We start from the raw sequence: 25,991 nt of genomic DNA, 5'->3' as shown, positions 1-25,991 counted from the left end.
TCTTTTTCTTGCTCGACTACCCTTCTCCCTCCTGGTCCAATTTGCGACCTCCTGGTCCCTCCTGGGCTACCGTAGCGTCCAAAAACGCTAACCGCACGATTTGCAACTAGCAAGGCTTGTTGGCGATTTTTCGGCGGGAAATTTCTTCTGCACAACTTTCCACTCCGAGTGGATTCGGTCCACCAAAGGGGAAGTCTCTAGCCCTTTTCGTTCCTGCAGAAACCTCAGCTTCTTCTGTCCAGTAGAAGCTTCTTTGCACCCACAGCTGGCATTTCCTGGGCATCTGCCCATCTCCGACTTGCTTGTGACTTTTGGACTTGGTCCCCTTGTTCCTCAGGTACCCTAGATTGGAAATCCACAGTTGTTGCATTGTTGGTTTGTGTCTTTCCTGCATTATTCCTCTATCACGACTTCTTTGTCTTTTGGGGAACTTCAGTGCACTTTGCACTCACTTTTCAGGGTCTTGGGGTGGGCTATTTTTCTAACCCTCACTATTTTCTAATAGTCCCAGCGACCCGCTACAAGGTCACATAGGTTTGGGGTCCATTCATGGTTCACATTCCACTTTTGGAGTATATGGTTTGTGTTGCCCCTATCCCTATGTGTCCCCATTGCATCCAATTGTAACTATGCATTGTTTGCACTGTTTTCTAAGACTATACTGCATATTTTTGGTATTGTGTACATATAACTTGTGTATATTTGCTATCCTCATACTGAGGGTACACTCTAAGATACTTTGGCATATTGTCATAAAAATAAAGTACCTTTATTTTTAGTATAACTGTGTATAGTGTTTTCTTATGATATTGTGCAAGTGACACTTGTGGTACTGTAGTAGCTTCACACGTCTCCTAGTTCAGCCTAAAATGCTCTGCTAAGCTACCATTATCTATCAGCCTAAGCTGCTAGACACCCTATACACTAATAAGGGATTCCTGGGCCTGGTGCAAGGTGTAAGTACCCCTTGGTACTCACTACAAGCCAGTCCAGCCTCCTACACTCTCTTCTTCCTGTCCCTCATCTGTTGCCATGAGCAGGGTGAGATCAGCCCTGTCATAGTAGGGTTTCAGGCGATTGACATGGAGCACCCTAAGGGGACTCCTGGCAGTGCCTAAGTCAACTAAGTAGGTAACTTCACCCTTCTTTTCAACAATTATGTGGGGTCCACTCCATTTGTCTTGGAGTGCTCTTGGGGCCACAGGCTCCAAAACCCACACTTTCTGCCCTGGTTGGTACTGAACCAAAACAGCCTTCTGGTCATGCCATTGCTTTTGGAGCTCTTGGCTGGCCTGAAGGTTTTTACTGGCCTTTTTCATGTACTCAGCCATCCTTGATCTGAGGCCAAATACATAGTCCACTATGTCTTGCTTTGGAGCTTTAAAAGGTTGTTCCCAACCCTCCTTAACAAGTGTTAGGAGACCTCTCACAGGGTGTCCAAATAGGAGTTCAAAGGGGCTGAAGCCCACTCCTTTTTGGGGTACCTCCCTGTAAGCAAAAAGGAGGCAAGGTAACAGGATATCCCATCTCCTGCGGAGTTTTTCAGGGAGTCCCATAATCATGCCTTTGAGAGTTTTGTTAAATCTCTCCACCAGTCCATTTGTTTGAGGATGATAGGGTGTGGTATGTCACACCATACTCCTTCCACATGGCCTTTAAGTAAGCAGACATGAAATTGCTTCCCCTGTCTGATACCACCTCTTTTGGGAAGCCCACCCTGGAAAAGATTCCCAGGAGGGCCTTTGCCACTGCAGGAGCTGTAGTGATCCTTAGAGGAATTGCTTCAGGATATCTGGTGGCATGGTCTACTACCACCAAGATAAACCTATTGCCTGAAGCAGTAGGAGGGTCAAGGGGGCCAACTATGTCAACCCCTACCCTTTCAAAGGGAACCCCAACCACAGGCAGTGGAATAAGGGTTGCCTTTGGGGTGCCATCTGTCTTGCCACTGGCTTGACAGGTTTCACAGGACTTACAAAATTCCTTTGTGTCCTCTGACATTCTAGGCCAATGAAACAAGGGGACAAGCCTGTCCCAAGTTTTCATTTGCCCCAAATGTCCAGCTAAGGGAATGTCGTGGGCTAGAGTTAGGAGGAACTTTCTGTACTTCTGAGGAATCACCAATCTCATGGCAGCTCCAGGTTTTGGATCCCTTGCTTCAGTGTACAAGAGGTTGTCTTCCCAGTAAACTCTGTGAGAGTCACTGACATCCCCATTTGCTTTTTTGACAGCCTGCTGCCTTAGACCCTCTAGTGTGGGACAGGTATGCTGTGCCACACTCAGCTCCTCCCTGGCAGGCCCCCCCTTCACCCAAAAGCTCAGCAGTGTCTCCTTCCAGCTCCTCTGGTGTAGGTTCTGCACAGGGTAGAAATTCTTCTTCCTCAGAATTAGAATCCACTGTAGAGGGAGGGATAGTAGGTAGTGTTTTACATCTACTTACCCTAGCTTTAGGGAGCACTTGGTCCATTCTTCCAGGATCCAAGTCACCCTGTCCTTTTGGCTTTTTGGCCTGAGCCCGGGTCAAAAGCAAAAATATGCCCTGGAATGCCCAGCATTGCTGCATGAGCCTCCAACTCCACGTCTGCCCAAGCTGATGTCTCTAAATCATTTCCTAATAGACAGTCTACAGGTAAATCTGAGGCAACCACAACTTTCTTTGGGCCAGTAACCCCCCCCCCAGTTGAGATTCACAACAGCCATGGGGTGGCTAAGGGTGTTGTTATGAGCATCGGTTACTTGGTACTGGTGAACAAGTAGGTGTTGTTCAGGGTGGACCAGTTTCTCTATTACCATTGTAACACTGGCACCTGTGTCCCTGTAGGCCTGAACCTCAACACCATTTATTAGGGGTAGTTGCTTGTACTTATCCATGTTAAGGGGACAAGCAACCAAGGTGGCTAAGTCAATAGCCCCCTCAGAGACTAACACAGCCTATGTGGTCTCCCTAATCAGACCAACCCCAACTAAGTTACCAAAAGTGAGCCCAGCTACTCCCTTGGATTGGCTATTAGTAGGTTTGCTCCCACCACCACTGCTATTATTAGGGGCACTAGGTGTAGCAGCAGGGGTTGTAGTAGGAGGAGGCTTGCTGCTTTTCTTTGGACAACTGGGATCTGTTGTCCAATGGCCTTTTATTTTACATAAATAGCACCATGGTTTCTTTTCTTTGTTTTGATTTGAAGAGGATTTGGGCCCACCACCCCCACCAGAGTGTTTTTGTGGGCCTGATGAAGACTAACTTTTAGATTTGTCCCCACCCTTGTCAGAAGACTTATCATCCTTCTTCTTGCCATCTTTGTCACCCCCTGTATGAACTTTTCTGTTCACCCTTGTTCTGACTTATTTGTCTGCCTTCTTTCCCAATTCTTGGGGAGAGGTCAGATCAGAGTCCACCAAGTACTGGTGCAACAAATCAGACACACAATTTTTAAGAATATGCTCTCTCAGGATTAAGTTATACAGGCTTTCATAATCAGTAACTTTACTGCCATGTAACCACCCCTCCAAGGCCTTCACTGAATGGTCAACAAAGTCTACCCAGTCTTATGAAGACTCCTTTTTGGTCTCTCTGAACTTGATCCTGTACTGTTCAGTGGTTAGGCCATAACCATCAAGGAGTGCATTCTTAAGAACTGCAAAATTATTGGCATCACTTTCTTTCACAGTAAGGAGCCTATCCCTACCCTTTCCACTAAATGATAGCCATAGGATAGCAGCCCACTGCCTTTGAGGGACATCCTGTACAACACAGGCCCTCTCAAGTGCAGCAAACCACTTGTTAATGTCATCCCCCTCCTTATAAGGGGGAACTATCTTGTGCAGATTCCTAGAATCATGCTCTCTTGCAGGATGACTATTGGGAATACTGCTGCTGCCACCATGGGTTTCCAACCCAATTTTCTGTCTTTCTCTTTCAATTTCTAAGGACTGTCTATCTAAATCCAGCTGTTGCTTCTTGAGCTTCAGCCTGGATTGTTCCACTCTCAATCTATTGAGCTCCCTTTCTAACATTCTGTCATCAGGGTGGGTGGGTGGGACATGCCTTGAAACAGAAGTATGGTGAGAATGAACAGAAGGAGACCTGTCCCTAACAGATGGCACCCTAACAGCTTGGCTAACAGAAACAGCACTTCTACTATGATGAGAAGGAATACTCTTATTGTGATGTGAGACAACACTATTACTATGATGTGACTCTACATCAGTACCAGCTATGCTAGGTTGTCTGCTAATGGGCAGGCTAGGAATTTTCCCTTCTAAATCTTTTGCTAGGGGTGCCCCAGGGTCAGATTGGGAACCATCAGCTAATTTCTCAACAGAAGTGCCACCTCTGGCCTTATCCTGTTCAACAAGCATATTAACCAACAGTTCTCTAGAGGGATTCTTCCCTACACTTAAACCTCTTTCTATGCAGAGACTCCTTTCCAGCTAAGGTGATCATAAGCAAGTTTGGACAGATCAACAGTTTGGCCTGTGCCAGACATTTTAGAAAATGTTTAAGTGATAGAAAAAGTGAGAAAAAGTTTTTCAGAACTTTTTGAAAGACAGAAAAAAAATCCTTTTAAACTTTTTAAGAACTTTTTAGAAAGTTTAGAAGTACTTTTCAGCACTTTAGCAAAGAAGTGAAAGGAGAAAAACAAAACTTTTTGGTTAGGTGTACATACACTGAACTTGTTTTGTATATTTTTCTCTTATGAAAAGTACAATGACAAAAGTGATAAGTAGTTACAAAGTACTTATCCCACCGCTGCACAACCAATGTAAGAGGCTGGACTGGCTTGTAGTGAGTACCAAGGGGTACTTAAACCTTGCACCAGGCCCAGGTATCCCTTATTAGTGTATAGTGGTGTCTAGCAGCTTAGGCTGATAGAAAATGGTAGCTTAGCAGAGCAGCTTAGGCTGAACTAGGAGACGAGTGAAGCTCCTACAGTACCACTAGTGTCACTTGCACAATATCATAAGAAAACACAATACACAGATATACTAAAAATAAAGGTACTTTATTTTTATGACAATATGCCAAAGTATCTCAGTGAGTACCCTCAGTATGAGGATAGCAAATATATACAAGATATATGTACACAATACCAAAATATGCAGTAATAGCAATAGAAAACAGTGCAAACAATGAATAGTCACAATAGAATGCAAAGGGGGCCCATAGGGATAGGGGCAACACAAACCATATACTCTAGAAGTGGAATGCGAACCACGAATGGACCCCAAACCTATGTGACCTTGTAGAGGGTCGCTGGGACTGTAAGAAAACAGTGAGGGTTAAAAAAATAGCCCACCCCAAGACCCTGAAAAGTGGGTGCAAAGTGCACCCAAGTTCCCCAAAGAGCACAGAAGTCGTGATAGGGGAATTCTGCAGGAAAGACCAACACCAGCAATGCAACAACGATGGATTTCCAGACAAGAGTACCTGTGGAACAAGGGGACCAAGTCCAAAAGCCACAATAAAGTCGGGAGTGGGCAGATGCCCAGGAAATGCCAGCTGTGGGTGCAAAGAAACTGCCACTGGATGGTAGAAGCTGAGGATTCTGAAAGAACGACAAGGGCTAGAAACTTCCCCTTGGGTGGATGGATGTGTCACGTGGTGAAGAGTCGTGCAGACGTGTTTTCCCGCAGAAAGACTACAAACAAGCCTTGCTAGCTGCAAAGCTTGCGGTTAGGGTTTTTAGATTCTGCTGTGGCCCAGGAGGGACCAGAATGTCACCAATTGCGTGAGGGGACAGACGGGGTGTCCAGCAAGACAAGGAGCCCTATCAGAAGCAGGCAGCACCCACAGAAGTGCCAGAACAGGCACTACGAACTGGAGTGAAACGGTGCTCACCTGAAGTTGCAAAAGAGAGTCCCACGCCGCCGGAGGACAACTCAGGAGGTCATGCAATGCAGGTTAGAGTGCCGTGGACCCAGGCTTGGCTGTGCACAAAGGAAATCCTGGAAAAGTGCACCTGAGCTAGAGTAGCTGCAAAACATGCGGTTCCCAGCAATGCAGTCTGGCGTGGGGAGGCAAGGACTTACCTCCACCAAACTTGGACTGAAGAGTCACTGGACTGCGGGAGTCACTTGGACAGAGTTGCTGAGTTCAAGGGACCTTGCTCATTGTGCTGAGGGGAGACCCAGAGGACTGGTGATGCAGTTCTTGGGTGCCTGCGGTTGCAGGGGCAAGATTCCGTCGACCCACGGGAGATTCCTTCGCAGCTTCTAGTGCAGAGAGGAGGCAGACTACCCCCACAGCATGCACCACCAGGAAAACAGTCGAGAAGGCGGCTGGATCAGCGTTACAGTGTCGCAGTAGTCGTCTTTGCTACTTTGTTGCAGTTTTGCAGGCTTCCAGCGCGGTCAGCAGTCGATTCCTTGGCAGAAGGTGAAGAGAGAGATGCAGAGGAACTCTGATGAGCTCTTGCATTCGTTATCTACGGTATTCCCCAAAGCCGAGACCCTAAATAGCCAGAAAAGAGGGTTTGGCTACTTAGGAGAGAGGATAGGCTAGCAACACCTGAAGGAGCCTATCAGAAGGAGTCTCTGACGTCACCTGCTGGCCCTGGCCACTCAGAGCAGTCCAGTGTGCCAGCAGCGCCTCTGTTTCCAAGATGGCGGAGGTCTGGAGCACACTGGCGGAGCTCTGGGCACCTCCCAGGGGAGGTGCAGGTCAGGGGAGTGGTCACTCCCCTTTCCTTTGTCCAGTTTCACGCCAGAGCAGGACTGAGGGGTCCCTGAACCGGTGTAGACTGGCTTATGCAGAAATGGGCACCATCTGTGCCCATGAAAGCATTTCCAGAGGCTGGGGAAGGCTACTCCTCCCCTGCCTTAACACCTTTTTTCAAAGGGAGAGGGTGTAACACCCTCTCTCTGAGGAAGTCCTTTTTTCTGCCTTCCTGGGCCAAGCCTGGCTGGACCCGAGGAGGGCAGAAACCTGTCTGAGGGGTTGGCAGCAGCAGCAGCTGCAGTGAAACCCCTGAAAAGGCAGTTTGGCAGTACCCGGGTCTGTGTTAGAGACCCGTGGGATCATGGGATTGTGCCAACAATGCCAGGATGGCATAGAGGGGGCAATTCCATGATCATAGACATGTTACATGGCCATATTCGGAGTTACCATTGTGAAGCTACACATAGGTAGTGACCTATGTGTAGAGCACGCGTGTAATGGTGTCCCCGCACTCACAAAGTCCGGGGAATTTGCCCTGAACAATGTGGGGGCACCCTGGCTAGTGCCAGGGTACCCACACACTAAGTAACTTAGCACCCAACCTTTACCAGGTAAAGGTTAGACATATAGGTGACTTATAAGTTACTTAAGTGCAGTGGTAAATGGCTGTGAAATAACGTGGACGTTATTTCACTCAGGCTGCAGTGGCAGGCCTGTGTAAGAATTGTCAGAGCTCCCTATGGGTGGCAAAAGAAATGCTGCAGCCCATAGGGATCTCCTGGAACCCCAATACCCTGGGTACCTCAGTACCATATACTAGGGAATTATAAGGGTGTTCCAGTATGCCAATGTGAATTGGTGAAATTGGTCACTAGCCTGTTAGTGACAATTTGGAAAGAAATGAGAGAGCATAACCACTGAGGTTCTTGATAGTAGAGCCTCAGTGAGACAGTTAGTCGTAACACAGATAACACATTCAGGGCACACTTATAAGCACTGGGGCCCTGGTACGGCAGGGTCCCAGTGACACATACAACTAAAACAACATATATACAGTGAAAAATGGGGGTAACATGCCACGCAAGATGGTACTTTCCTACAAGCCATGACTATCATCTTGGCTCTCTACTGGGATAGCTTGTTGAGGACTGCTGGAATTAAGAGAATTGGTGGAAAAGTGTAGTGAAATCTGTAAGAGCAATTGATCCATAGGACATTCCCCCGGGTCCCTGGATGGAAGTACCTTGATGCAAAGTTTTGTCATTTGGTGCAGTGGTGAACAAATTGATGGTCGGAGTTCCCCACCACTGAAAGATGTCTTGAACTACATCGTTGTTTAAGACACACTCATTTTTTTCGGGGATGAGTCTGATGAGAGAATCGGCTTGGGTATTTTGCTCTCCTGGAAGATGGGTCACAGTTATCAACAAGTCCCTGGCGAGAAGCCATTTCCAGATTGTCTGGGCTTCATGAGACAAGGGCCCGTCCCTCCCTGTTTGTTTCGGTAGTACCTGGTTGCAGTATTGTCCATCTGAACAAGCAGGGAGTTGGAGGAGAACGATGGATGTGCGCTGCTCTGAGAGATTATTGTGATAAGTTTACTCTCTCTGTGATCACTTCCCCTGATTTGTAGGTGGTCCATGTGGGCTCGCCATCCTACGAGAGAGGCATCCGTGACTATTGTTTAAACAGGAATGTCCTGATGTTTCTCGCAGGATATTGGTTGGAGAGCGCCACCATTTCAGTGACAGTTTCGGGTGATGGGAAAGCTGAATCCTGTCATCCCAATTGCCCGTCTGCTGGTCCCACTGGTCCTCGAGCTGTTTATGTAAAGGTCTCATGTGAAGACGAGCATTCAGCGTGAGAAATATGCAGAAGGCCATTGAGGCGAGGAGAAAGGATACTGCCCCATGGTTGGATGAGAGCTTTCATGAGCTCTTGAGATTTCCAAAGTGTTGATAACTGTCTTGCTGTGAGGGTATTGATGGAAGCACCCAAGTACTGTATCCTTTATACTGGGACGGAGGTTGATTTCGCATGGTTGATCTGAAGGCCCAGCCGTCGAAGGAGATCGGAAGTCCAATTTTAGTGTAGTTGAGCCTCTTCAAATGTGGGTGCTTTGATAAGCCAATCGTCTAGATATGGGCAGGCGAATACGTTGTGTTTTCGGTAAACCTCGTGCCCTAAGATAACTATAACTCGCGCCTCCGCCATGTACAGTTTTTTCATAATTTTTTTTTACTGCAAATATCACAATGATATGATCAACAATGCTATGTAAGATGGCGTGATTGCTGTAATTTGGAAGGTATTTTGCAGTGCATGGCGAGGGTGCGAGTTATAGTTACCTTAAACACGAGTTATAGTTACTTGAGGTAACTCTCACTATAACTGGTGAATTCCTATGGTTTTGTATGTTTTAAATTTGAGCCTAACTATAAAGTACCTGTAACCTTTGTTTTTTAAGTGAATTTCTATGTTTTTTTTTAATTCAATTTTGTAACTATAACTTCCTTGTAACCTTTGTTTTTTACACTGAATTTCTATGTTTTTTTAACATATAGCCTGGCCTCCAGCTAGGCCTGGGGCCAACCCCCTATAAGCAGCCAACTGTGCACGTCCTTCACCCATGTGGAGGGAACGTTGCCCGCAACACCTTGCCGGCAGCCAGACCCTGCCGCCATCACTCCCCACCCACCTAAACCCACACTGTGCACAGCCCTTTCGCCGTGCACAGGGGGAGTTAGCAACAGCTTCTCTGGGTGTGAGAATAGGTGTGAGAGAGTTTATCTGGGAGAGTGGCTGTCAGATTGTCTGGGTGTGACAGTACGTCAGTCTGTGTGCGGGTCTGTGAGTGGCTGCATGAGGGACTCAGTGGGTCTGTGAGTGGGTATGTGAGTGTCTGAGTTGGTCTGTGAGTGGGTGTGTGAGTATCTGAGTGGGTCTGTGAGTGGGTGTGTGAGTATCTGAGTGGGTCTGTGAGGGGGTGTGTGAGTGTCTGAGTGGGTCTGTGAGTGGGTGTGTGAGTGTCTGAGTGGTTGTGTGAGTGGGTGTGTGAGTGTCTGAGTGGGTCTGTGAGTGGGTGTATGAGTGGAGTGTCTCAGTGGTTGTGTGATTGAGAGAAATTGATTGAAAGAGAGACAGAAAGTGAGAGAAAGTGAGAGAGAAAGAGAGTTTTTTCAGGGTTTAATATCTCATATACTTAGAATTAGATATTTTTGTTGGATTTAACAAAAAAGATTATTTAATATATTTTAAAAAGTAGATTTTTTTTTCTTAAATAAAAAAAATTCAAAAATGAGTCCACCTTGATTCGAACCCCCATAGCTCAGTGTGAAGGACTGCAACCCTATTTTATGTATTTATTTATTTAGGAATTTATTTATTTAGTTATTTTTATTACAAAGCCCTTTACATGCTATGTGGGACTGCGTGGGAAGAAGAAGGTCTCCCCCTGTGGTCCCTACTTTTTTAATTATTTTTTTTAATACAAAGTTTTTATGGGCTACTTGGCACTGCGGGGAAGCCTTAAGGCTTCCCTTGCAGTGCCAATGCTTCAGCAAGCATGGAAATGCCTAGGCATCAGCTCCCTGCTTGCTGAATCATTTCATCTATGTTCTCTGCACGCATGCAGGGGACAGAGATGAAATGTCAGATTTTGACAGCGGACCTGCTTTAAAGTTTAAAGATCCTGCCGTCAAAACCCGAACTGTTTGCTGTGGCTTGGCTTCAGTGCTGCAACCAAGCCACAGAAAACAGCTATGTGATGACAGTCCCCAGGGCCATCAGAGGCTCCTCAAGGGGAGCCGCATGACCCCCTCCAATGTTTGCATAGCCCCTGGGAGGTGGTGGTCCCTGGGGAACGGGTGTCCCATCGGGACCCCCCCTTTAATTTTGTAAACATTTGCCCCAGGGGGTGGTGGTCCCCAGGGTACCGACGGGGGCCAGAGGGCCCCCGCATTAATTAGGAGATCGCCCTGGGGTGGTGGTCCTCAGGGCAGCAGGAGGGGCCCAGGAGTCCCCCTGCTTTTTTTTTTAAAAAGCCCCCAGGACTTGGCCCACCTGGGGGTATTAGGCTGAAGAAGTGCAGGAGCCCGCCCTTCATTTTCTTTTTGATTCACGGGTCTACTGAGTATCTGCTCGTAAAATTAAAAAAAATGCTTTTATTCTGGAGGGTGTGGGAAGGGTCCCTTGGGGACCTCACCCCCAGAGCTATGGGGTCAGAGTGATTCTACCCTGGCCCTTTTTCTTTTCTTTTTTACTTTTTTGGGGGGATTCGGCTGAAGCCAAGTCCCAAGATGGGTGATAACACTTCAACAACTTCTGTTGAAGTGTTGAAGTGTTGTCAGCCAATCAGATCCCAGCACGCCAAATTCCTGCCAATTTCCTGCCAAATTCGGTGTAATTCCATCCAGTAGTTTTTGCACTATTGCTGTTCAAAATCTCTATGAAAAAATTAATGGGGAAAACCTTTTTAGGGCTGAGCGCAAAACGCTCTGTCCCTGGTGTAATCTCTCTGTGGGCTTGTAATCACAACCATGTCACGCTTGTCACTTTCATTGGTTCGTGGGCTTGCCTTTTAAAATTTGCTTGCTTTCACTAGTGAAAGGCTTGCATATGTCATGCCTTTTCCAGTGTTTAGCCCTTCTCGAGCGCACCGGACAACTACTGAAAACATACAAGGCTCTGTGTTTTCTTCCCAGCTTCTGGACAACTGTTTCGTTTTATTTCCTACACAGCAGGATCTCGCTGGGCAGCAGTCGAGCACTCTGCATGACATGGACCCTGTTACATGGATAATAGCACTTTTGCCGGTCACATGGATAATTGCACTTTTGCCAATACCGTTTACTGCGGGCAAACTTATGTTTCCCTTTTTCTGTGTCTGCTTTGTGCTGATGGCAGCCGTCGGCTCGTCTTTTTTGTTGCATGCTTGCCAAAACCAGACCTTAGGCTTTGCTTGTTTGATTTAGAAACGCCTCGACGGCCATTCTCTGCACTCCAGCGCATTTTCAAAAAACTCACATGTCCGCATGTCACAAAGTCATGTTTGCAAAAGACAGATGTTTATTGGGATAGGTTTGTAAATAGAGGTGATGTGTTGCTGCATGAGTCATTTCTACAAACCACTTTACATATATAAATAGTTATTCCTACTCAAACACAGTGAGTACTTTAGGGGCAAGGCAAGCCTGGGACATAGTTAGTGAACGGAGCAGCCATTTTAATTTATGTGCTGGACACTGGTCAATACTAGTTTCCCAGCTTCATAATGGCTACTCTGAACCCTGGGTTGTTTGATATCAAACAACTCAGAATGATAAATCCAAACTGGTACCAGTACTGAATTTATTATAAAAAGTACCCAAGGGGCACCTTGGAGGTGCCCCCTAAAAAAGCTAACTATCCTGGCATGGTTTCTAACTGGTTCCAGCAAGCCTGCCACATCCAGACGGCCAATACACAAACCGTGGGGGAGAGCCCTGTCTCTCTGGTTTGTGAAACAAAGCCCTTCCTAGGAGGAGGAGCTAACTTCCTCTCCCTCAGGAATGTGCATTGCCCTGGCAGTGAGCTTCAAAGGGCTACCACCCTTGAAACGCGACCCCCAGGCCTGCTGCTAGCAGCAGATGGCCTCCCCCTTTCCAAACCCCCACTTCTGGAGGGAGCAAATGCGGGAAACCACAAAAAGGGTAGGAGGAGTGCCTCACTGAGCATGCACCACCCCTAGGGGCTTGCAGGCGAGGTGGACCCTTCATTTCATTTTTATCCATCTTGGAATGGAGGGAAATAGCCAATTAGGTTTAGGGAAGTGACTATTCCCACAGAAAGTGGTCACTGTAGTGGGTGTAGCCACCCAAGGGTAAGTGTCTCTTTGGACGCTTCCTGGTTAAATTCAGTATTTAAGGGGCTCCGCTAGACCAAGAATTTAGATTTGAAAAGGATTCAAAGAGGAAAGGAAAACCAGCACCAAAAGAAGACCACAGCAAGAGAACTGAGGACCTGCTGCACAAGAAAAGGCGCCAAACCCTGCCTGCTGCACCCAGGACCCAAAAATCGCCGCTGCGGAGGAGCTGGACACTAGACTGACTCCAAGAAACCCAGGGGACCTCCAGGCTTCAAGAACTACCCCAGATCTCCCTCCTGAGTGGAGGCACCACTCAAAGAAATTAAGAAACCTGCAAAGCACCAACAAACCAGTGAGGGTCACTTCACTGAATTGCCGATATCTCTGCGACCAGAAGCTACAGCCAGACCCGACAAAACACCGATGACTGCCCAGATGTGACCTACAACTGTGCCAAGTTTGGTGGCACTGCGCCCTCTAGTGGCTGTGTTACACCAATAGCCTGGGTGGTGGTCAGCTGACTTCGGACAAGCAGAAAAACAGCTCCCCCAGAGATGAAAGAGGATCAGGGGGCAGCCGTAATCGAGGGACTTCAGAAACACCCTGGACCTCTGACCAGAGTACCCCCGTTGTCCTGTAAGCTGCCCGCAAAAATACTCACCTCCAGCTCCACTGGACTTTGTTGCGCACAGCATTCAAAACTTTCAAAATAGCCTGCACCTGGCCGCCCTGGGCCTTGCATCACGGGATATGCTGTGCGCCCCGGGTCCCAAGCCCCTAACAACCTCATCAGCCCAAGGGGAACCCAGGCACCAACTTTAAGTCTGCAAACTAGCTCATTTTCCAAGTGGCCCATCCAGGTGGCCCTGTGCCTGTGCTAAGAAACTCTCCAACGCTGCTCCCGCCAGAACCTGGAGCTGCTTGAGACTCTCCATCTGGCACAGTGTGCCCACCGACCACTCTGGCCACCCCTCAAGAGAAGAGGCTGGTAACTCAACTGTGTGATTGTTACTGCATTTGTAAAGGTGACTGTGCATTGATTCCAATGGTGCATAATTACGCACAGAAAGACTCACTTTGCAAAAACTTCAAAAAGTCATAACTTGAAAAGTATTTTAAAGATCTTAGTCTTAAAACTTATATAAAAGTCTGAAGTATTTTTATAAAATCTGCCTTCAAATTATTCTTTGAGTGTGAGTGGTGCATGATTGGATTTGTGAGTACAACAAATACTTAGCCCATCTCCTGGATTATCCTAACTGCTCGACCAGCTACCTTAAAAACTGGAGCATTAGGTGGTTTAATTTTTACCTCTGGGAACCAACGTGTGGTTGCCTAAATCCTCTGCATAGTGTGCTTGGTTTTGCACACTGCATAGAGGGCCAGCCTCCAACAGTAGTCTCTCCTGACCTACCTGTTGAATGTCTCCTAGGAAATGACCTAGAGACTTCACCATGGGCTGAGGATGAGTTACTTGCCCATGCAGCCATTCTGGGCATCCGCAAACATTTGCCCCCCCCCCCTCATCTCCAAGCATATGAAAGAGCAAGGTAGGGAAGGAGCCCTGGAGCACGAAATAATAGCACAGGATACTCCTAAAATCATAAGCATGGAGGATACTGAGTTATCCCCTGCCCACCCTTTCACTAAGGATAACGTTCCTCTGAAGGAGGATACCACCACCAAGGTGGTACATACACTACACAAGCTTAGCTCCCAGGGGTTGATGAACCCTCTGGTAGGAACATAGGAAAGGACTGAAAACCTGCCCCTTCTTGAAACGAATGGAGCAACCTTCCTGCCATTCCAGGGAAACTTTAGTGCAACAACCTTGCACCACCCCTGACACCTTAGGACAGAAACTCTGTCCTCCTTTAGAGCCGATAAATCCATGGTTTTGACCAGCTCTAAACATGCTAAGACAGTGTTAGAAGGTAGCCTCTTTCTAGCGTTGTTACCCCCACTTTTGGCCTGTTTGTGAGTGTATGTCAGTGTGTTTTTACTGTCTCACTGGGACCCTGCTAGCCAGGGCCCCAGTGCTCAGAGTGAAAACCCTATTTGTCAGTGTGTTTTGCCTGTCTCACTGGGATCCTGCTAGCCAGGACCCCAGTAATCATAGTTTGTGGCCTGAATGTGTGTCCCTGTGTAGTGACTAACTGTATCACTGAGGCTCCGCTAATCAGAACCCCACTACCCAACCTCTCTCTGCCTTTAAATTTGTCACTATAGGCTAGGGACCACATTTACCAATTTCAATTGGCATACTGAAACACCCTTATAATTCCCTAGACTATGATACCTAGGTACCCAGGGTATTAGGGTTCCAGGAGATCCATATGGGCTGCAGCATTTATTTTGCCACCCATAGGGAGCTCTGACAATTCTTACACAGGCCTGCCACTGCAGCCTGAGTGAAATAACGTCCACGTTATTTCACAGCCATTTTCACTGCACTTAAGTGACTTACAAGTCATCTATATGTCTAACCTTCACTTGCTGAAGGTTAGGTGCAATGTTACTAAGTGTGAGGGCACCCTTGCACTAGCGAAGGTGTCCCCACATAGTTCGGGCCATTACATGCGTGCACTACGTATAAGTCAATACCTATATGTAGCTTTACAATGGTAACTCCGAATATGGCCATGTAACATGTCTAAGATCATGGAATTGTTCCCCCGTTCCAAATCTGGTATTGGGGAGCCAATCCCATGCATCCCTGGGGCTCCAGCATGGACCCCCAGTACTGCCGAACCAGCTCTCTGGGGTTTTCTCTGCAGCTACAGTCGCTGCCACACCACAGACAGGGTTCTGCCCTCCTGGGGGCCTGGGCAGCCCAGTCCCAGGAAGGCAGAACAAAGCATTTTCTCTCTGAGTGTAGGGTGTTACACCCTCTCCCTTTGGACATAGGTGTTACAGGCTGGGGAGGAGTAGCCTCTCCCTGCCTCTGGAAATGCTTTGAAGGGCAGGGATGGTGCCCTCCTTGCATAAGCCAGTCTACACCGGTTTAGGTAACCCCAGTCCCTGCTCTGGCGCGAAACTGGACAAAGGAAAAGGGAGTGACCACTCCCCTGTCCATCACCACCCCAGGGATGGTGCCTGAGCTCCTCCAGTGTGTCTCAGACCTCTGCCATCTTATTTTCAGAGGTGTGGGGGCACACTGGAGGCCTCTGAGTGGTCAGTGCCAGCAGGTGACGTCAGAGACCCCTCCTGATAGGTGCATACCTTACTAGGTAGCAAATCCTCCTCTGAGGGCTATTTAGGGTCTCTCCAGTGGGCTTTTCCTCAGATTACGACTTCAAGAATTATTTTTAGTAACTCTGAGTATTGTGTTTCTTGTGATATAGTGCTATATGATATAAGTGGTATAGTGGGAGCTTTACATGTCTACTAGTTCAGCCTTGGCTGCTCTGCTATAGCTACCTCAATCAGCCTAAGCTGCTAGAACACTACTAATCTACTTATAAGGGATAACTGGACCTGGCATAAGGTGTAAGTGTCATTGGTACCCACTACAAGCCAGGCCAGCCTCCTACAGACAGCATCCCTGTCTAGCTTTCCAACCCCTAGGACAGCAAACCTGCCCTATTATAGAGCCACAAGGACAGTCACACTGCCCTGCTCTATCACTAGTTCCTAACTTGGGAAATAAGGAGTCACAGGGTCCACAGTTTAATTATACTTCAGGGAAAATTGTTCAACAAACAGGGTGGTACACCTCCCCACAAGGAAGGAACCAAATAGTGGATGATAATGGGAGTAACCATTCTATTATTGAGCCACTCTGTACTTATCACCACTTAGACAATAAAGTCTCAAATGGCCAAGGTTAGCATTATTGTCCTTTGTTTGAGGGAGGGGTTGTAGGAAAGTAGCCCTTCTCTATACCTGTTACCCTCACTTTTGTCTGTTTGTCAGTGTGTTTGACTCTGTTCACTGGGATGTTGCTAACTAGGACCCTAGTGATTATGCTCCCTCCCTTACAACTTGCTTCGTAGACTGTATTTCACCCCACAATTTGCACACTGGTGCCCCATTATAAGCCCTTAGTAGATGATACCCAGGTAGCAGGGCATTGGGGTTCCAGGGGATCCCTATGGGCTGCAGCATTTCTTTTGCTATCCATAGGGAGCCCATGCAAAGGCTTTTCCAGGACTTCCATTGCAGCCTGTGTGAAATGGTGCAAGCACCCTTTCACTGCCATTTACACTGCACCAGGTCACTTGTAAGTCACCCATATGTCAGGCCTTCCAACCCTGAAGTCTGTGTGCACAGTAACTGAGTGTAAGGGCACCCCTGTACTAGCAGAGGTGCCCCCATCTCGTCCAGGACCATTTTCTCATACTTGGTGAGTGTGGGGACGCCATTCAAGTGTGATGACATGGTGGTTAAATTATACTTTTTGGAGTATGATGTGGCATTTTGTGGCATATAAGGGGAACTTTGAGCGTTTTAGATGTACACTGTGACGGTTTTGGGATTTATGGCAATTTGAGTTTCTTTTTTTGGTCGTACAATGAGACCTTTCGTGACAACAATGACACTTAAAAGTCATTTGATGGCACGCTTGGGAAACGTTTTAACACTTTTGGTGCCTACGAAGGCCACTTAGCTTGGTTTTTGGGGCATATGAAAGCTTTTATGAAACATGCTGGAAGCAGTCTTAGGTGTTAAAGTGTACTAGTGGGTCCATGTGGTACACACATTCCACTGTTTCAGGCCAGGCACAGTCTGAACCACTTACAAACACCTTAGAAGATCCACAGGAATTGCAGGTGGGCTTCAGATTTGCTTACCTATAAGGTTAATCAGCTAGGACTTGTCATAACAAAACCCACTGATTTCAGCAGAATAAACATTGGTTTTGTTGCTTGCCCAATTCCAAGACACTGTAAGTTGAAGCTTTTAACCATGAAGCTTTCAAAAATCCTTTGATGAGATTGGTAAATGCTTTACGTTTGTCCCTTCTTGGGGCAGTTTTTGTTACCGACTTGGACACCGACCCTGTCACAAGGATAATTGCACATTGCCGATATGTTTGACTGTGAGAAAACTTCTTTTTCCTTTTGTGTCTCTCGCGCTCATGGCCGCTGTGGCGCTTTGAAACGGCTCGCTTATGTCAACTGTTGTACTTTTAATTTACAATTTATGTGGCAAGAAAACTCCAGTTAGGAATTTACAACGCTAATCGCTCTAACTCGAACAAAGGCGAGACCCATTGCATTGAAAATGCTTGCTAGGATTGTATTCACTGCTGTGTACAAAGGACGGGGACATATGTAATTGTAACCTCTGTCCTGCCTAGATTATTAGAAACGTGAATTGTGGTCCCTGCGCTCTGCTCTTCCGACAAGGAGAAGGTGCAGAAGGGTCCGAAAGCAGCACTCAGGCTTCCATGGCATCCCACAAATGAGGACTTCTGATGGAGACGGATGGAAAACCATAAGGGTCGTGCTGCAATGTCCCACCCTCTGAACACTTCCTGAAGTCCCCAGAGACCGCAGAGACGGTAGGGGGGCTTCAAACATAGGAAGAGACACCAGGATGTGCATCTGAGAGGATCATTTAGTTTGCAGGGTAGACAATAAAATAGCAATATTTTCCAGGACAAGAGATTTCCTCCACAGTGCAGGACACCTAGTCCCTTATGTGTAGCTGGGAGAGGAATGGGCACCTAAGAGGCAGCAGCACAGCCAACAATCCCTGCCATGAGTCCCTTCAGTCTGTGAAAACCCAGGGAGAGTGGGTGAAGGAGGTGATGAGCTGATGTGATGTCATAAAGTACACAACATCTTCACGTTTCAGCAGTGCCCTCTGACACCACAAGAGGGCACTCACAAGCTGCACCATATACTGGAGAACATAACATATGTATGAAAAGAGAAGAGGGACTTGGATAAAACAGAGATGAAGGGCTTCATTCAGGATTTGACAAAAATACACTTACATTAGTATCAGTATCATTACTATCAGTCGCTTCATCTTCAAGTGTAGAAACATCCTGTAGATCTTCCTACAAGACAATTTGAAATACATAGTTAGGGGAAAGAGCAGAAAGGGACACTTCTTTTGCGTCAGATACTATTTCAACTTTCAAAAATAATGTTTGAATTTTTTCCAGAACCTACCTGTTTACCTCAGACGAAAAGGGGGTCATCACATTGTACAATGAGCAAATCACACATAGATGATATAACAACAAGCACTGGCAAAGCCAATAAGTCCCACCTTTTGCACTGGTTTTTAGCGATGCTGTGCCGCATGTCTAAAGAAGAATTAAAAAAAGCTTGATGCAGCTGCTCGTGTCATTTTACCTGTGAGAAATAACAGGCCTTGTTCTCCCTTTTTATTTAGTGAACTTTTTTCTAATAGTGAGTGGTGGGAACCAATACAGGGCAGACACAGCAAGGGAACTCTGCTGGGAGAAGCCGCTTGTTTGGAGTCATCAACACGAGGCGCGGATGGGGGAGCAACTTGGAGGGCTTGGGTGGGGGCAGAGAAAAGCAGACGGTGAAGACAGGGAGCAATACTGAGTGCAGTGGTGAGAAAATCAAATGGATGAGAGACAGAAAACAATGTGGGGCTGGGGGAGAAGTAAATAAACAGGAAAGCAAGAAGGAGGGACGGGCGGTTCCTTCATTGGAGCGTAGGGGGCGTTGCCCTCCTGTATTTGTTGCCCCCTGATTAAATCTTTAATTAAAAGCAGATTTTCCCTGTGCTCTGTGCTTTTATTTTAGCAATGGGCTGAGTTGGGTGCCTTTCCTTAAAAGTGGGGCCAGCAGAGGTGGGGCTTAGTTGCCATTTGGTCTGACCTTGCGCATGTCAGGTTGGACTGATACCTTCCTGTGACCAGCCCAAGATGCACACTTGAGCCCTCTTCCTACAGCATAACCCTTAACAAGTCAGGGGATAACAGCCACAGCCCCCAGTCTACTGAGGAGCACTAGGTTAGCCTGGCACAGCTAATCCTGGTGCTGCTCTCATGCTATTCGCAAACATAAATAGGAAGAGAGCAACATGTGGATTGGCTCAGTAGGCACGGAGAGGCCTCTCTCTGGAAGGAGGTTCAGAATCACAGCACCTGACCAATCGCTATATGGCTTTATGATGAAGCCATGCAGTGACTGGCCATTGTGTGCCCCTCCCCCTCATCACTCTACCTGCCCAGCGCCAGGATGGCATCTCGCAGGATGGAGCGGAAAACATGAGACTCTTCGTATATCTCCACATTGTGCGTCCGGTGTACCCCATGCCGCGCATACCTAAGTACTTCATAGGCTCCTGCTCTTTTCACTTGTTTCATTTGTCTTAGTTCCAGACCGGACCAGGGTTTAGTAACAAGATGCAAACCAAAATACAGGTTTCCTTGCTGCCATGCCACGGCACGACTGACATGGCATTCGTCACACCGCTGTCGTGCTTGTGCACCCCAACATTGGAATTGACAATTTTGTTTTTGCATTTCCTCACCCAAATAAGGTGTGCGTGTCTTTCCGAAAACAGACTAGTGTTGTATTTAATGTAATCATTTATTTGTTATCAAATTTTGGCGCTAGAGATTTATGAACCTGAGAATTTAAAAGCTGGACATTTTGAGGAGTTCACGGCGGTAATACGCATTCCATTACTGTCAGGCACCCTGCCATTATCGCTCTCAGCCAGGGCACAGGCCCCTTCATCTTTTACTAGGCGCTGCACTGTGCCACGAGGTGCCTGATGTGATTGGGGTCCCTTGTTATCTGCTGGCTCGGAATCGTGACCGCTTACACTGGTGTGCACGGGGAGGGGTGGCTGTGCCCCTGGATCTGCAGAAATCATCCCATCAGTGACACTTGCACGAAGCACTACCTCTGCAAGTTCATGCAGGTATTTCAGGGAAATCCATGTCTCACATACACATACTTTCCATCCGTTTACACTAACACAAGTAATTGTGAATGATTTGTGCAGCCTTTGGTGTTGCAGCACTCAAAAGCACAGTAATACTTGTGCACACATTGGCGAGTGTAGACAGAGTACTGATTGTAGGAAAGTACCATCTTGCCTGGCATGTTACCCCCATATTTCAGCTTATATATGTTGTTTTAGTCTATGTGTCACTGGGACCGTGCCAGGCAGGGCCCCAGTGCTCATAAGTATGTGCCCTGTATGTGTTCCCTGTGTGATGACTAACTGTCTCACTGAGGCTTTGCTAACCAGAACCTCAGTGGTTATGCTCTCTCTGCTTTCCAAATTTCTCACTAACAGGCTAGTGACCAATTTCACCAATTTACATTGGCATACTGGTACACCCATATAATTCCCTAGTATATGGTACTGAGGTACCCAGGGTATTGGGGTTCCAGGAGATTCCCTGTGGGCTGCAGCATTTCTTTTGCCACCCATAGGGAGCTCTGACAATTCTTACACAGGCCTGCCACTGCAGCCTGAGTGAAATAACGTCCACGTTATTTCACAGCCATTTACCACTGAACTTAAGTAACATATAAGTCACGTATATGTCTAAACTTCACCTGGTGAAGGTTGGGTGCAAAGTTACTTAGTGCTTGGGCACCCTGGCACTAGCCAAGGTGCCCCCACATCGTTCAGGGCAAATTCCCTGGACTTTGAGAGTGCGGGGACACCATTACACGCGTGCACTGTACATAGGTCACTACCTATGTACAGCGTCACAATGGTAACTCCAAACATGGCCATGTAACATGTCTAAGATCATGGAATTGTCCGACCACTGCCATTCTGGCATTGGGGGACAATTCCATGATTCCCCGGGTCTCTAGCACAGAACCCGGGTACTGCCAAACTGCCTTTCTGGGGTCTCCACTGCAGCTGCTGTTGCTGCCAACCCCTCAGACAGGTTTCTGCCCTCCTGGGGTCCAGACAGCCCTGGCCCAGGAAGGCAGAACAAAGGACTTCCTCAGAGAAAGGGTGTTATACCCTCTCCCTTTGGAAAAGGTGAGAAAGGCTGGGGAGGAGTAGCCTCCCCCAGCCTCTGGAAATGCATTGATGGGCACAGATGGTGCCCATCTCTGCATAAGACAGTCTATAGCGGTTTAGGGATCTCCCAGCCCTGCTCTGGCGCGAAACAGGACAAAGGAGAGGGGAGTGACCACTCCCCTGACCTGCACCTCCCAGGGGAGGTGCCCAGAGCTCCTCCAGTGTGTCCCAGACCTCTGCCAAATTGGAAACAGAGGTGTCTGTGGCACACTGGACTGCTCTCAGTGGCCAGGGCCAGCAGGTGACGTCAGAGGCTCCTTATGATAGGCTCTTACCTCTCTTGGTAGCCAATCCTCCTTCCTAGGTAGCCAAAACTCCTTTTCTGGCTATTTAGGGTCTCTACTTTGGGGAATTCTTCAGATAACGAATGCAAGAGCTCACCAGAGTTCCTCTGCATCTCCCTCTTCAACTTCTGCCAAAGGATCAACCGCTGACTGCTCAGGACGCCGCAAAACCACAACAAAGTAGCAAAGACGACTACTAGCAACCTTGTATCGCTTCATCCTGCCGGCTTTCTCGACTGTAACCAGGTGGTGCATGCTCTGGGGGCAGCCTGCCTCCTTCTTGCACCAGGAGCTCTGAAGAAATCTCCCGTGGGTCGACTGAAACTTCCCCCTGCAACCGCAGGCAACAAAAGACTGTATTACCGGTCCTCTGGGTCCCCTCTCAGCACGACGAGCGTGGTCCCTTGAACTCAGCAACTCCAAGAGACTTCCACAGTCCAGTGACTCTTCAGTCCAAGTTTGGTGGAGGTAAGTCCTTGCCTCACCACGCTAGACTGCATTGCTGGGTACCGCGTGATTTGCAGCTGCTCCAGCTCCTGTGCACTCTTCCAGGATTTCCTTTGTGCACAGCCAGGCCTGGGTCCCCGACACTTTAATCTGCAGTGCACAACCTTCTGAGTTGTCCTCCGGCGTCGTGGGACTCCCTTTCCTAACTTCGGGTGGACTCCGGTTCACTCTTCTTCCAAGTGCCTGGTTAGGTACTTCTACGGGAGCTGTCTGCTTCTGTGAGGGCTCCCTGACTTGCTGGGTGCCCCCTCTGTCTCCTCATCCAAGTGGCGATATCCTGGTCCCTCCTTGGCCACAGCAGCATCCAAAAACCCTAACCGCAACCCTTGCAGCTAGCAAGGCTTGTTTGCGCACTTTCTGCGTGAGAATACCTCTGCAAGCTTCTTCACGACGTGGGACATCCATCCTCCAAAGGGGGAGTTCCTAGTCCTCTTCGTTCTTGTAGAACACCAAGCTTCTTCCAACCACTGGCAGCTTCCTTGCACCCTCAGCTGGCATTTCTTGGGCTCCTGCCCACTCTCAACACTGTAGCAACTCTTGGACTTGGTCCCCTTGTCTTACAGGTACACAGGTCCGGAAATCCACTGTTGTTACATTGCTGGTGTTTGTTCTTCCTGCAGAATCCCCCTATCACGACTTCTGTGCTCTCTGGGGGTAGTAAGTGCATTTTACACCTACCTTTCAGGGTCGGGGTGGGCTATTTTTCTAACCCTCACTGTTTTCTTACAGTCCCCGCAACCCTCTACAAGCTCATATAGGTTTGAGGTCCATTCGTGGTTCGCATTCCACTTTTGGAGTATATGGTTTGTGTAGCCCCTATACCTATGTGCTCCTATTGCAATCTATTGTAACTTTACACTGCTTGCATTACTTTTCTTGCTACAACCTGCATAATTTTGGTTTGTGTACATATATCTTGTGTATATTTCTCATCGTCATACTGAGGGTACTCACTGAGATACTTTTTGCATATTGTCATAAAAATAAAGTACCTTTATTTTTAGTATATCTGTGTATTGTGTTTTCTTATGATATTGTGCATATGACACCAGTGATATAGTAGGAGCTTTACATGTCTCCTAGTTCAGCCTAAGCTGCTTTGCCATAGCTACCTTCTATCAGCCTTAGCTGCTAGAAACACCTCTTCTACACTAATAAGGGATAACTGGACCTGGCACAAGGTGTACGTACCTCTGGTACTCACTACAAGCCAGGCCAGCCTCCTAAACTGATCATGTGCAATTCACAATATGTGCCACGTTGTTAGCTTTACAGAAAATGTTCTTTCAGTATTTCACATCATAGATACTAAACGTGCTCTCCTGCTCCATTAAGACGTCAGCAAGAGGACAGTGACCAATCTATCAATCAAGCAATCAGATATTTGTAAAGTGCAGTTTTTCACTAGGGGTTCTCAAGGCGCTGATCATTCTAAGAGCCAAATCTTGATGTCCTTCCTGAACTGGGCCAGCGAGGGGGACTGCCTGAGGTGAGTGACCTGTCTCCTGGCTTTAAAGTTGGGAAACCTGCAACAATTGTCACCAAGATACAAAGTGCCAGGTACAACAGTGACGTGAGGAAAAAAGCAACAGTTTCTTACCTCTAACCCAAGTTCTCTCATAGGGGAATTCCCATGATAAGTCATAAGCACTGAATAGTCCCGCCCAAGTGTTGGGTCCCCGGAGCATTTCTTTAAAGTGCTCCAGAGTATCTTCTTAAGTGGACGTTTTCACCTTTCTTCAGGAAAGCCTGCAAAGTCACTTACGAAGTGGACAGATAATGCAGCCTATGTACATTTCACTGCGCTGGTTGAACTCTCCATCTTAAATCAAAGGAAAAAGCCAGCACATTTGTCAACAGAATGAATCTCGCTCACAAACCCCTTTTGCATGATAGACATGAATCAGAGGAGGGCAGAGTAGCCTCATAGGCTAAAAAAGAGACTGTGCCTTTAAGAACTCAGAGCCCACCAGTATCCCATCATGCACAACTGGTGGGAGTTGCTTTTGAAGTTGACTTTAGACTTGTACAGTTTATATCGATACCTCTGTCTCTTCACCTGGGGAGGAGGGGGGGTTGCCAATAACTTATCATGGAAATTCCCCTACAAAAGAACTGGAGTTACAGGTAAGAAACCATTCCTTCTCTCATATGGGATTTCCATGTTTAGTCATAAGCACTGAGTACAATAGCAAGCCCATCCCTATGGAGAGCGGGGGAAGAGACAGAGGATGAACTGGAAAATTTTAAGAGAATACATTTCTGATGGAAGCCTGACCTACTTCAGCATCTGTTCTAGCATCGTAATCTCGTCAGTAGTGTTTAGTGAATGTGTGAACTGATTTCCAGGTCGCCGCTTTGCAAATCTCTGGGATGGGAATATTACACAGTAAAGCAGCAGTAGCTGCTTTCCCTCTAGTAGAGTGCGCTTTTGGTCTAGTAGGGACTATTTTGTTAGCTTTTTTATAGCATAATAAAATACACAACACTATTTATCATGAAATGGATTGCTTAAATGTGGCTAAGCCAGTGCGAAGAGGATCGTAGTCCGATTTGCGAATGCTTCGTGTTTTGTCAAGGTAGAATTTGAGAACTTGTTTTACATCCAGGGAATGGAGAGATCTTTCTGATTGAGGGGAAGGATTCTGAAAAAATGTAGGCAGGGATATGGTTTGGTTGACATGGAAATCCGAAATTACCTTTGGGAGGAATTTTGGATGAGTTCTCATGACTACTTTGTTAGAATGAAATGCGGTGTATGCTCGCGTGAGCGTGCATGGATTTCACTAACTCTGCGGGCAAATGTAATGGCCACCAGGAAAGTGGTTTTCCAAGATAAGTGTTAAGAGAGGGCTTATGTATGGATTCAAAGGGATCTTGCATAAGGTGTGAGAGGAATACATTCAGCTCCCATGAAGGAAAAGGATGCCTAGTAGGAGGAAAGACCTTTTTCAAACCCTCTAAGAAATCCTTGATGACCGGGGTTTTGAAAAAAGAGGTTTGTGAAGGACATTTTCTGTAGGCAGTAAGAGCAGCCAGGTGGAATTTTATAGAAGAGAATTCAAGCCAGATTGTGCCAAATGGAGTAGATATGGGAGAAGACATCTTCCTGGCAGGTGGTAGGGCCTTTGTTTTTAGATGAACACCAATGCAGAATCCCTTCCATTTGAAGGCATATGCAGCTTGTGTGGAAGTTCGCTTTGCTTCTTTAAGAATGTCCATGCAGTCTTGTGGAAGATTCAGGTGTCCATATTGCACCAGCTCAGGAGCCATGCTGCGAAACTCAAAGAGGAGAGATTGGGATGCACCATTTGGCCTCTGAATTTCATCAATAGCTCCAGCCTGCATGACAGCTGGAGATGTGGATAGATGGACTGGTGAAGGAGGTTCCTGGACCATCATTGACATGGCCACTCTGGAGCCATGTAAGAGGCTGGACTGGCTTGTAGTGAGTACCAAGGGGTACTTACACCTTGCACCAGGCCCAGGTATCCCTTATTAGTGTATAGTGGTGTCTAGCAGCTTAGGCTGATAGAAAATGGTAGCTTAGCAGAGCAGCTTAGGCTGAACTAGGAGACGAGTGAAGCTCCTACAGTACCACTAGTGTCACTTGCACAATATCATAAGAAAACACAATACACAGATATACTAAAAATAAAGGTACTTTATTTTTATGACAATATGCCAAAGTATCTCAGTGAGTACC

General features: G+C 47.2%; 1 protein-coding gene across 4 annotated transcripts in view; it reads right to left on the bottom strand.

Annotated features, from left to right (window-relative positions):
* The window catches only part of LOC138257912 (mucin-like protein 2), a 625,312-nt gene that overhangs the window by 502,843 nt on the left and 96,478 nt on the right, over positions 1-25,991 (bottom strand). For all 4 annotated transcript variants that reach the window (XM_069205907.1, XM_069205908.1, XM_069205905.1 and 1 more), the window contains exon 3: positions 18,445-18,510. In XM_069205907.1, the coding sequence (XP_069062008.1) occupies positions 18,445-18,510 (66 nt within the window). The remainder of the gene's footprint in view (positions 1-18,444; positions 18,511-25,991) is intronic.

This window comes from Pleurodeles waltl, chromosome 2_1, assembly GCF_031143425.1.
Source record: "Pleurodeles waltl isolate 20211129_DDA chromosome 2_1, aPleWal1.hap1.20221129, whole genome shotgun sequence".
NCBI lineage: Eukaryota > Metazoa > Chordata > Amphibia > Caudata > Salamandridae > Pleurodeles > Pleurodeles waltl.
This window is presented reverse-complemented; position numbering and strand designations above follow the sequence as displayed.